Below are 13,942 nucleotides of genomic sequence, written 5' to 3' on the forward strand. Positions count from 1 at the left end.
TGTATTGGATTCAATTTAAAACTCTTTAAATTCCTAAAATTTTAAGTAAAACTATTTAATTTTCAAGAAAAATAGAAATTTTGTAAAAAGAAAATCAATTTGGAACCAATTAATTGGATTTTCTACAAAAAAGATTAATTTAGAATGAAAAAGATGAATTATTAATAAAAAAGGATCAATTTGTGAATAAAAAGATTAGAAAAAAGGACATTTTTATTTTCTACCAAAAAATACTAACTTCGTATAAAGAAAAATTAATTTGCGACCAAACATTTGAGTTTTCTATCAAAAAGATTAATTTTTAAATAAAAAAAGGGCGACTTTTCGAATAAAATGATTAGAAATTATATCGATTTTTCAACAAATTAGAAACATAAATTCTTGTAGACAAAATTATAAAACAGGTAAACATTTAACTAAATAGTTGATATGTTGACCAAAATTTGAATTAAAAAAATATATATTTAAATTTCGAATCAAAAGGATGAATTTCTAACTAAGAAGATTTTAATTTTCTATCAAAAAATACTAATTTTTAACAAAAAAAAAGTTTTGAACCAAAAATATTACTTTTTAAATAAGAAGGTTACAAAATGAGATTTTTAACAAAAATAGGAGAATAAATTCTTTTAATTTAAATAAATATAAATGTGGCATTAACATAAATTTAAAAGCAAATAATTGAATTTTTAACACAAAATGATTATTTTTTAAATAAGAAAGTTAGGAAATAAGATTTTTCACGAGATTAGCAAAATAAAAAATGGATGAGCATTTTACCAAATAGTTAAATTATTAACCTAAATATAAAGTTTTAATCAAATATTGGAATTTCCAACCAAAACGATGAATTTTCAACAAAGAAGATTTTAATTTTTTACCAAAAATTTATAATTAAATACAAAAAATTTATTTTAATACCCAAAAGTTGAATTTTCTACTAAAAAAAAAAAAAATAATAAAGTAACCAGAACGAATTATTTTTCAAATAAGAAGTTTAGGAAATAAATATCTTTTTCACGAATTTATGAAAATAAATTGTTCTAGGTATTATAAATAAAGTATTTTTAACGAAATAGATGAAAATTCAACCAATTACTTAAGTTTTTAACCAAATATTTGTATATCCAACAAAGAAGATTAAAATTTTTTACCAAAAAATAGTAAATTTTTTACAAAAAGTTGATTTGTTACTAAATTGTTTAATTTTCTACAAAAAAGATCAATTTTAAACCAAAAAGAAATCTGTTTGGTAGAGAATTCAACAATTTCGTTAAAAAATCATCCTTTTTTGCGAAAAATGTTGTTTTAAAATTCGCCTTTTTAGGAGAAGAAAAATATGTTTGAAATTTCATTTTTTTGGGGTAACAATGCATCAAATTCGTGGCAAAATTAAGTTTTTGCTGAAAATTCATATTTTTTGTTTGGAAATTCAATGTTTGTAAAGAAAATTTGTCTTCTGGCTTGAAGGGTTCAATAATCGAGATAAACTTTTATTTATTTTTTAAGTGAAAAATCTTTATTTGCTGGAAATGCGTCTTTTTAACATTCTTTTCTATTGTATAAATTAAATTGTTTTTTACTCAAATATAAACTGTCCTATAAAATACTATAAAATAAGACTATTACAGAAAATATCTCATTTTTCAACAAAAGAAATTAATTTTTAACCAAAACAAAAAATTTTTAAATAACGAATTAAATGAATTTTTAATTTGAAAAGAGAAATTTACATGCAAATTGTTGAAATTTGAACTATAAAAGGTCAATTTTACTCCTGAAATAGTTATATTTTCAACTAAAATATCTAAATTTTTAGTTAAGAATTTGATTTTATTTCGAAAAATTATTTTTAAGGAAATTATTTCAATTTTTAAAAAAAGTTTAAAAGATTTTAAAGCAAAATGTTTCAATTTCGACAGAGATTATAAAATAAAAACAGATAAAAAATCGAGTAAATTCCAGAAATATTTAATAGAATTGAAGAGAATTTCTGGGGAAATTCAGAAGATTTTAAGGTATTTTAAAAAAATTTTGAACAATATTTAAAATTTTAAAATGCTTCTCTGACACGTCTGAAATATTAAAAAATCTTTTTTTTTCAAGTTTCTCAAGAATCTTATAAAAAAAAATGCCAAAAATATAAATTAACTAATTATAAATAGACCGAATTATGAAATAAATCAATTGTTAAATTCTTATAAATATTTCTATTACTGAAATTTAAAATTACCATCAACAAATAATAAATTATTAATTAATTTTTGCCAAATTTCCTGTTCCAATTCATAATTTTAATTTTTCTCAAAAATATCCCTTTTCAACTTGAAATTAGAATTCATTATTTTAAAAAATTGCCTCTTCCAGCTCGGAATTTATTTATTCCCTCTTCCAAAAAAAATTTTTTTTTTAAATTTTTTTCTTAAAAAAATGTCAGTAGATAAAGTAAATAAATAATAAAAATAATAAGATAAAATTAATTTTTACTTACCTATAATGGTGGTTGTTGTATGTTTGGTGTTTGTTTTCGCTCCTCTCATGATGGTTATCATATCTTTGATGTTGATTATCAGGTCTCTGCGATTGATAATCATCTCTCTGGGATTGATCGTGTATCTGGGATTGATCGGGTTTTTGTGATTGATCATGTTTTTGCGATTGATCATACTTTTGGGATTGATAGTACCTGTGTGATTGATCGTATCTCTGCGATTGATCGTGATTTTGGGATTGATCGTATTTTTGGGATTGATCGTGTTTTTGGGACTGATCATATTTTTGGGATTGATCATATTTTTGGGATTGATCATGATTTTGTGATTGATCATACTTTTGGGATTGATCGTACCTGCGTGATTGATAGTACCTCTGTGATTGATCGTATTTTTGGGACTGATCGTATTTTCGGGATTGATCATGTTTTTGTGATTGATCATACATTTGGGATTGATCGTACCTGTGGGATTGATCGTACCTGTGTGATTGATCATATCTCCGTGACTGATCGTACCTGTATGATTGATCGTGTTTGTGTGATTGATCGTGTCTCTGGGATTGATTATCATATCTCTGAGAGTAACTTTGATTCTCAAATCTGGGCCGCTGATTGAATGTTTGATAATTTCGATCCCTCTGACCTCGGCTTCTATTATCATACGAATCAAATTTCACAAAGTGATCAGGCTCATTTCTATCGGGCACATAATTCGGTGGTCTTCGATTGAAAGAACCTCGATTACTCTCATGACCAAAAATTTCCTGCTCCTTGATACGTGCTCCACTTCCCAATCCAGAATTTCGATCTGCGAAATTCCCAACTCTTCCCTGCTCATCAATCTCTTTTGAATACAAATTTTCATCCCGAGAATTGCCAAATTTATCATCGCGGTTATTATTATCATCCTGAGATTTCTTTTCGATTTTCTCGGTGTCCTTGTCCTTGTCATCCGAAATTTCGAACTGATGATTATAAGCTGAAACCCTGACGAATAAGAAAAAAAGACAAATAATTTTTTTTTTTTTACTACCCAATTTTCTAATAACTATTTTTTTATTTTCTGGGCACTTATATTCTTGCTGAAATTAAATTCTGAAAGAATAAAATAACATAAGTTTTATTACTTTTTTTTGAATCAGTTAATTTCATTTTATTTTTTTATTTTAGAGGGTTTGACCAATTATTAGGGAAATTCGAGTCTTTTCAAAAGACATTTAGGACTTTTAGAAGCTTGGAAGAAATAATAAATATTCGATCAATTTTCGTAAATGCTTCCAAGGTTTAAAATATTTTAAATCTTTGCAAAGCCTCTTAAATTCCGAAAAATAGATTTTTAAATTAACCGAATTTTTCCTGAAATTGTGAAAAATCAAAAAATACCTGAAAATATACCAAAATTTCCTAGAAATTTGAAGAAAATTAGAATAGATTTTTGAATATTTTAAATGTGTCAATAAAAAATCTAGATTAAGAAAAAATTATTTTACGGAATTTTACAAAATAATCGGAAAAATTCGAGCCCTTTTAAAATATATTTATAACTTCCATTTTTCACGGTCATTGAAATTTAAAAAATCCACCTATATTCTAAACATTTTTCCCTATAAAGTAATAGACAATAAGCAAATTAATTTTAAATTAAATGCAAATAAAATGAAAATTTAGAATTTTTATCAATTATAGAGATCAAAGATTCAGATTAAGTTTTAAAAATATAAATCCACATTAACATTTCCAATGCTCTAAATAAAAAAAATCAATTAAGGAACTTTAAAAATTGAAAAATAATTTTTTTTAATTAACAGTTCTTAAATTAGAAGTTAAATTATTTTTATTTTAAATACTCTAGGCATCCACAAAAACTTAAAAATTTTATTTCAAAATCTTTAAAAATCTAGGAAAGTTTTTAAATTTTTCCAAATTCAAAATAATTTTTGAATTTTTTGTCAGAACTTTTAAATTGCAAATTGAAATGAATTTTGTCTATAACTTTTAGAAAATCTTGCAAATTAACCAAAAATTAAATTTGAATTTATAAATAACAATAGAAGATTTATTAATTGTAAAAAAATTAGGGGAATATTAAGAGCCGAATTTAAAATAAAATTTAGATTTTTGCAAATTTCAAACAAAAAATTTCGAAATTTAAGGAAATATTTGGACATGTTTTAAAATTTTCTTCAATTTTCGCCCAAAGTTCATTTTTCAAATTCAAAAGTCGAAAGAAATTCTTTTAGGAACCTAAACAATTTTGTTCATTATACTGAATTTTTAGAAAAGTCTTTTTTAATTTGAGGAAATAATTTGAAATTTATTGTAATTTTTTTCAATGTGCTCTTAAAACATATTTTTGAAAAAATTGTTTGAAATTTTCCAATTAATCTTCAGCATATATTTTTCATTCTCTTGTCAAAATTGAATTTACCTAAATTTTGATTAAATTCTAAAAAAATTAAAAATAATTGTCTTAAAGTCTTCCATATTAAAAAAAATTTTCAAGTCTTTAAAACATGATATTCTTCTTTCAAAATTAAATATTAACTACTTAAAATTTTCCCACAAATCTTTAAAAAAATTGAATCTCAAAATCTTTCAAAATTATTAAAAACCTTCTGAATTTTTGTTCGAATTCTTCAAAATTAGTTTTTCCCATAATTTGATTTTACTTATCTTTTTGCAAATATAAAAAAAAGTTCAGGAATAATTATTGCTTTATGTTTTTCTGAAAATTTAAATGACTAATTTAAAAAAAAAAATTTTAATTAGATATAGTTTATTAGACGATTTTTCAAACAAAAAATATAAATTTGAACAAAAAAGTTCAATTTTCAACTAAAAAAAAAGATAAAGTTTCAACCAAAAAGTTTCATTTTAAACAAAAAAATTAATTTCCTACAGCGACAAAAAGATAAATCTGTAACCAAATAGTTGAATTTTTAACTAAAAAAAAAAAAAAAAATTACTCAAATTCTGGAAGAAAATTCCCTGACAATTCCAGTTTTTTTTCCAAGTATAATTTAATGTTTTTTTTTCGTTTTTGAGGATTCAATTATTATTAAAGAATTATTAATTATAATATTCAACTAAAATTAAAGAATATTATATTTTCTATAAAAAAAAAAAAACGACTTTTGCACAGAATTCATGAATTTTCCAGAAAATAGTTGAATTTTGAACTAAAAAATACAAATTTTCAACGAAATAGTGAAATTTTGAACCAAAAATGATCAGTTTTCAACCAAAAATGGAATAGTGATATTTTCAATTAAAATAATTAATTTTACAGCAGAAAAAAAAGCAAATTTTCAACCAAATTGATGAATTTTCAATTGAAATTATAAATTTTCAACTGTGATAGATAAATTTTAAACCACAAAGATTATATTTTAATAAATAGATTAACTTCCAGCCAAGTAGTTATATTTTTAAAGAAAAAAAAGGATTTGAAAAAATAATAATAATTTTCTATTTAAAAAAAAGACGAATTTCAACAAAATAGTTCATTTTTTCAATTAAAGTGATGAATTTTCATTATTTTCAACTACAAAATGATTAATTTTTAACTGAATAGATGTATTTTCAACAAAATAGTTGAATTTTGAACTAAAAAATATAAATTTTCACCCAAATAGTGGAATTTTGAATTAAAAATATCAATTTTCACCGAAAAATGGAATAGTTACATTTTTAATTTTAAAAAAATCTTAATTAAACTAATTTATTTTTAAATAAAATTCTGAATCATCAACCGAAATAATTAAAAATTCGTCTTTTTCTGGTAGGAAATTATTCTTTTTTGATTAAAATTTGATTGGTTTGTAGAAAATTCTTTGTTTTGGCTGAAAAATTCAACAATTTGGTAACAAAATCCAACTATTTGGTAGAAAATTAGTTTTTTTTTTAGTTGAAATTCGACTACTTTGTAGAAAATTCATAGTTTTCTTTCGAAAATTTTACAACTTGGTAAAAAATCTTAACTATTTGGTTGAAAATTTATATTTTTTGTAGACAATTCGTCTTTTTTGATAAACAATTAATTTTCCAGGTTGAAAATACTGTATTTTGTTAAAAAATCGTCTTTGTTGAATCCAATTGTTTTTTGTTTTTTATTTAAATCCTTTTTTTTCAATGTTTATTAGAAAATTCATTTTTTTGGTTTAAAATTTTAGTAAAAAATTGATCTATTTGTTAGAAAATTACCTGTTTCGTTGAAAAATAATATTTTTGGTTCGAAAATTCAATTGTTTTGTAGAAAATTCGTATTTTTTTTTATTGAAAATTCAAAAATTTAGTAAAAATAATTTGTCTTTTTTAGTTGGAAAATCAACTACAAGTTTTAAAGTTAAATAAAATTTTAAAAAATACATTATTTTTTGGGCTCAAAAATTATTCTTTCAAATATAAAATTAATCTTCTTTGTTAAAAATTCGATTTTTGGTTTTAAAATTCAACTATTTGTTACAAAATTGAACTGTTTGGTAAAAAATTGCCTTTTTTAAATCATATTTCTGGGTTGAAAATTGAACTACTTTCTTAAAAAAATTTTAACTATTTTGTTGAAAATTGAAATTTTTTGTTTGAAAAATCATATTTTTGGTTGAAAATCGTATTTAATAAAAAAAATTTTTTTGTTCAAAATTGAATTATTTTTTAGAAGATTCCTTAAATTTGTTAAAAATCAATTTTTATTTTTTAGTTAAAAATTGAAATTTTTTGGTTGAAAAATCATATTTTTGAGTTACAAATTGAATTACTTTATTGAGAAATTATTTTTCTAGTTTGAAATTAATTTTTTTAACTGTAAAATTAATTCTTCTATTTTTGGTTGAAAAACAATTTTTTTTTAAAAAGAAAAAATAGATGAAAATTCATATACTTTGTTGAAACTGAGTGCTTTTCGTAGGTAATTAATCTTTTGGGTTGAAAATTTAACTAATTGGCTAAAAAAATCACATTTTGACTTAAAAATTAATCATTTTAGTTCAAAATTAATCTTTTTGATTTGAAAATTCCACTAAAAAGTAATTAAAATGTAAAGATTTTCAAAAAATTGTTGAATTTTCATTTCAGAAGAAAGAATTTTCTACAAAAGAGTTAAATTTTTGACCCTAAAATATGATTTTTGCACAAAAAATCTATTTTTCTCCTAAATAGTTCAATGTTTTACTCAATTGTGGAAGTTTTAAAAATTGAACTATGTAGGAGAAAAATAGATTTTTTGTGCAAAACTCATATTCTTGGGTCAAAAATTTAATTGTTTTGTAGAAAATTCTTTCTTCTTAAATGAAAATTCAACAATTTGTTGAAAATTTCACTATTTTGTTGAAAATTCGTTTTATTTTTGTTGGTAAATTTTTATTTTTTAGTTGAAAATAGAAATTTTTAGTTAACAAATCATATTTTGGTTTGAAAATTTAACTGTTTATTAGAAAATTTATCTTTTTGTATACAAAATTTAGTTAAAAATTGATCTATTTCGTAAAAAATTAGCTGTTTTGTTGAAAAATAATATTTTGCTTTTCAGAAAAATTTTTCTTTTGACATGAAAATTAAACAATATGTTTAAAATTCGTTTTATTTTTACTGGGAATCAATGTCAAAACTAAAAATGTAATTATTCAATTTTTGTTGTAAATTTTTATGTTTTCGTTAAAAATTAAATTTTTCCATTTGAAAATTTAACTTTTGGGCTGAAAATTCATGACTTTTTTGAAATATTGTCTTTTTTTGAATGAAAAATCCAGTAAATGTGTTAAAGTTAAACAACTTTAAAAAAATACCTTCCATTTTGACTTAATCTTCTTTATGAAAAATTTAACTGTTTGGTTAAAAATTAAACTACTGTGTTAAACATTAATTTTTTTGGTTGAAAATTTAATTATTTTGTTGAAAATTCTATTTATTTTTGTTGGGAATCAATTTCAAAACTAAAAATTTAATTATTTAATCTTTGGTTGTAAATTTTAATTTTTTTAGTTGAAAATTAAATTTTTTTTAAATATTATATTTTAATTTAAAAATTGAACCAATTCGTAGAAAAATTCGTCTTTTTCGTTTGAAAAAAAACAACAATTTAGTCAAAAATTGATCTTTTGGATAGAAAATTACCAATTTTGTTGAAAAATCGTATTTTGGTTTAAAAATTGAACTGTTTAGTAGAAAATTCGTCTTTTTGCTTTGAAAATTCAATAATTTACTTCAAAATTCGTCGTTTTGGCTGAACTTTAATCTTCTTGGTAAAAAATGTATCTGTTCGGTTAAAAATTGAACTACCTTGTTGAAAATTAATTTTTTGGTTAAAAATTTAACTAATTTGTTGAAAATTCATTGTATAAAATTCGTCTTTCAGGCTTGAAAATTTAACTATTTGTTAAAACATTAAACTATTTTCCCGAAAAAGAACTTTCTTGTTGAAAAATCATATTTTTGGGTTGAAAATTTAACGTTTTTTTTTAGAAAATTCATCATTTTAGTTACAATTTAAATTACTTTGTTGAGAATTCATTTTTTTGATTTATTTAAAATTGATTTTTTTAACTGAAAAATTAATTCTTCTACTTTCGGTTTAAAAAATCATTTTTTGATGAAAAAAAAACTTTGTTGAAAAACGTTTTTTTTTTTAAATCAATTTCTTAACTGAAAATATAGGTATTTCATTTTTGGCGGTAAATTTTTATTTTTTATTTGAAAATTGAAATTTTTTTGTTGAAAAGTAATATTTTGGTTTGAAAAAAGAACTTTTTAGTGGAAAATTCGTCTTTTTGTTTTAAAAGTTTAGTAAAAAATTGATCTATATGTTAGAAAATTACCTCTTTCATTGGAAAATAATATTTTTGATTTGAAAATTGAAATTTTTTGTAAAAAAACTTGTATTTTTTGTTTGAAAATTCAACAAATTAATAAAAAATTGATCTATTTCTCCGAAAATGAACTTTTTTAAAAAAAATCATATTTTCGGGATTTAAATTTAACCGTTTTGTGAAAAATGCCTCTTGTTGGTTTGAAAATTCAACAATTTGGTACGAAATTGAACTTTTCGGTAGAAAATTACTTTTTTTGTTGAAAACTCATATTTTGATTTAAAAATTGAACTGTTTAGTAGAAAAGTTGCATTTATGGTTCGAAAATTGAAATATATTGTTGTAAATTCGTTTTACAACAATTTTTAAAAATTAAACTGTTTGTGAAAAATCATATTTTGGTTGGAAAATTGAACTTCTTTGTATAAAATTCGTCTTTCTGGCTTGAAAATTCAACAATTTGTAAAACATTCAACTATTTTCCAGAAAAATAACTTTTTTCTAAAAAAAATCATAATTTTGGTTTGAAAATTTAACGGTTTTGTAGAAAATTCATAATTTTAGTTACAAATTAAATTACTTTATTGAGAATTCATTTTTTTGTTTGGTTTAAAATTGATTTTTTTTAACTGTAAAATTAATTCTTTTATTTTTGGTTAAAATTTTTTTTTTATAAAAAAAAATAATTTATAGAAAATTGTTTTTTTTTCGGAAATCAATTTTTTAACTGAAAATGTAGACATTCCATTTTTGATGTTAAATTTTTATTTCTTTGATGAAAATTAAAATTTTTTCGTTGAAAAATGAACTGCTTACTAGAAAATTCGTCTTTTTGGTTTGAAAATTCAACAATTTACTTAAAAATTCGTCTTTTCTGGCAGAACTATAATCATCTTAGTAAAAAATGTATCTGTTTAGTTAAAAATTGAACTACTTTGTTAAATATTTAAATTTTTGGTTGAAAATTTAACTATTTTGTTGAAAATTCGTTTTATTTTTGTTAGAAATAAAATTCCTAACTAAAGATGTAGGTATTTAATTTTTGGTGGTAAATTTTTTTATTTTTTAGGTGAAAATTTAAAAAATTTGTATTGAAAAATCATATTTTTAGGTTGAAAATCAAAAGGTTTTGTAGAAAATTCGTCTTTTTGGTTTAAAAATTCAACAATTTACTGAAAAATTGATCTATTTCGTAGAAAATTATCTGTTTTGTTGAAAAATCATATTATCGGTGTAAAAATTAAACTGTTTTCTAGAAAATTCGTATTCTCAGCTTGAAAATTCCACAATTTGGTAAATCATTCAATTGTTTTTTTCCAAAAATGAACTTTTTTTATTGAAAATTTATATTTTTCTAGTCAAAAATTAACAGCGTTTGTCGAAAATTCGTCTTTCTAGCTTGAAAAATAAAAAATTTGGTTGAAAATTCAACCATTTTCCCAAAAAATGAACGTTTTCCTTTAAAAATAATATTTTTATGGTGAAAAATTGAATTTTTTGTAGAAAATTGGCCTTTCTAGCTTGAAAATCAAAAAATTTGCTAGAAAATTCAACTATTTTTCCAAACAATGAACTTTTTCCTTTAAAAATCATATTTTTATGGCGAAAATTCAAGTTTTTCGTCAAAAATTCGTCTTTCTAGCTTGAAAAATAAAAAATTTGCTAGAAAATTCAACTATTTTCCCAAAAAATAAACTTTTTACTTTAAAAATCATATTTTTATGGTGAAAATTTGAATTTTTTGTAGGAAATTCGCCTTTCTAGCTTAATAATAAAAAAATTTGCTAAAAAATTCAAATATTTTCCCAAAAAATTAACTTTTTTATATTAAATCATGTTTTCGGGGCAAAAATTTTTTTTTTTCAATTTAACTTGAACACTAAAAAACTTGGTAGAGAATTCAATTATTTTTCCAAAAAATAAATTGTTTTATGGAAAAATCATATTTTTATGTAGAAATTTTAACTATTTTGTCGAAAATTCGTCTTTCTAGCTTGAACACTAAAAAATTTGTTAGAAAGTTCAACCATTTTGCCAAAAAATAAACTTTTTCCTTTAACAATCATAATTTTATGGTGAAAATTTAAGTTTTTATCGAAAATTCGTCTTTCTAGCTTGAAAAATAAAAGATTTGGTAAAAAAATTCAACTATTTTCCCAAAAAATAAACTTTTTCCTTTAAAAATCATATTTTTATGGTGAAAATTTGAATTTTTTGTAGAAAATTCGCCTTTCTAGCTTAATAATCAAAAAATTTTGTACAAAATTCAACTATGTTGCCAAAAAATAAACTTTTTCCTTTAAAAATCATATTTTTATGGTGAAAAATTGAATTTTTTGTAGAAAAATCGCCTTTATAGCTTGAACACTAAAAAATTTGTTATTAAATTGAACATTTTGTCCAAAAATGAACTTTTTCCTTTAAAAATCATATTTTCATGGCGGAAAATTAACAGTTTTTGATGAAAATTCGTTTTTCTAGCTTGCGAACTAAAAAATTTGGTAGTAAATTGAACTATTTGACCGAAAATGAATTTTTCACTATAAAAATCATATTTTCATGTTGAAAATTAAACATTTTTAGTCGAAAATTCATCTTTCTAGCTTAAAAAATCAACTACTTGCTGAAAACTTGAAATACTTTCTTAAAAACTCGTATTATTAAGTAATTATTAAATAATTCAAGCTCCATGTCTTTACTCGAAAATAGAACTATTTTCGTGGAACACCTTTTTTTCTATTAGAAAATTAACCATTAAAAAAAGGAGACCTACCATCCATATAAAGTAATAAACAATAAGCAATAAATTAAAGCATTCAATAATTTTTAACTTGGATGAGCAAAAATAAAACTTTTTTACATCTTGTACAAATGATAGATCTCTTAAAAGTAAAAACTATATTCTAAACATTTTTCCATATAAAGTAATAAACAACAAATTAAAGCATTCAATAATTTTTCACTTCGATGAGCAAAAATAAAACTTTTTCGCATCTTGTACAAATGATAGATCGCTTAAAAGGAAAAACTATATTCTAAAAAATCTAAAAAAAAATATTCTAAAAAATCAAACTATATTCTAAACATTTTTCCATATAAAGTAATAAACAACAAATTAAAGCATTCAATAATTTTTAACTTCGATGAACAAAAATAAAACTTTTTTGCATCTTGTACAAATGATAGATCTCTTAAAAGTAAAAACTATATTCGAATCATTTTTCCATATAAAGTAATAAACAATAAACAACAAACAACAAATTAAAGCATTCAATAATTTTTCACTTGGATGAGCAAAAATAAAACTTTTTTGCATCTTGTACAAATGATAGATCTCTTAAAAGGAAAAACTATATTCTACAAAATCTAAAAAAAAATATTCTAAAAAATCAAACTATATTCTAAACATTTTTCCATATAAAGTAATAAACAACAAATTAAAGCATTTAATAATTTTTATCTTCGATGAGCAAAAATAAAACTTTTTGGCATCTTGTACAAATAATTGAAGCTCCATGTCTTTACTCGAAAATAGAACTATTTTCGTGGAACACCTTTTTTTCTATTAGAAAATTAACCATTAAAAAAAGGAGACCTATCATCCAAAATTCCCCATACTTAAAATCCCACTACCCCTCTCGAAAAACGAAAAAAAAAAAAATTAAAAAATCCCTAATTCTTACCATTCTGGATCCTCTGAATCGTCAGCCCAATTGACCCTCGTCGCCTCACTCGTTCTGAACGTTTCCAGTCGCGCTGTCAAAATGCTCTCCTCGAGAGCAGCACTCAACAGGACATCCTCATCAATAATTTGAATAGCCTGAGCCTGTGCCTCTGGAAACAAGGCAGTTGCTGCATTCGTGTTCGCGTTCCATACAGTGGTCGAACTTGTCACTGTTATGCTGGCCGATACGGGCAGGAATTTTGGATTTCGTGAATATTCTGGGTCAGTGTCTGAATTTCGCGAGACAGCATCCTTGCCCATATCTGCGCTTGATGCTGTCTTCGACTTCGACCTTCTGTTCCGTTTCTTCTTCGCGGGTCTTGTCCCCGCCACGTAATCTTCCATTTTTTTTGTTTTTGGCACAATTTCTTTCACGTCCATACCGTTTTTCAACCTTAAAGATTACATAACAAATTGAATTTAGAACCTATCCAGTCGCCACTAACACATCTGTATGCACTAATATAGGTCTCCGAGATTACTCTTTTTTAAATGAGTCAAAAAAAGGCACCTCATTACGAATATCTTGGATGGGTTTTCGAAATATGAAGCAATTGTTGATTAAACTATTTTTTTAAAACAATTTTATTATTTATGGACGAAAAAAATTTATAAAATTCATTCTTAACCTTGATGAGCAAAAATAAAACTTTTTTGAATCTTGTACAAATGATAGATCTCTTAAAAGGAAAAATTATATTCTAATCATTTTTCCATATAAAGTAATAAACAATAAACAACAAATTAAAGCATTCAATAATTTTTCACTTGGATGAGCAAAAATAAAACTTTTTCGCATCTTGTACAAATGATAGATCGCTTAAAAGGAAAAACTATATTCTAAAAAATCAAACTATATTCTAAACATTTTTCCATATAAAGTAATAAACAACAAATTAAAGCATTTAATAATTTTTTACT

General features: G+C 22.6%; 1 protein-coding gene across 1 annotated transcript in view; it reads right to left on the minus strand.

Moving 5' to 3' along the window:
* Positions 1-13,942, minus strand: part of LOC117171359 — a 47,352-nt gene that overhangs the window by 9,526 nt on the left and 23,884 nt on the right. The window contains exons 2-3 of the mRNA XM_033358607.1: positions 12,981-13,415; positions 2,492-3,481 (exon numbers count right to left, since the gene is read on the minus strand). Coding sequence (XP_033214498.1) covers positions 2,492-3,481; positions 12,981-13,402 — 1,412 coding nt within the window. The 5' untranslated portion in view covers positions 13,403-13,415. The remainder of the gene's footprint in view (positions 1-2,491; positions 3,482-12,980; positions 13,416-13,942) is intronic.

The sequence above is a fragment of the Belonocnema kinseyi genome, chromosome 4, assembly GCF_010883055.1.
Source record: "Belonocnema kinseyi isolate 2016_QV_RU_SX_M_011 chromosome 4, B_treatae_v1, whole genome shotgun sequence".
Classification (NCBI taxonomy): Eukaryota; Metazoa; Arthropoda; class Insecta; order Hymenoptera; family Cynipidae; genus Belonocnema; species Belonocnema kinseyi.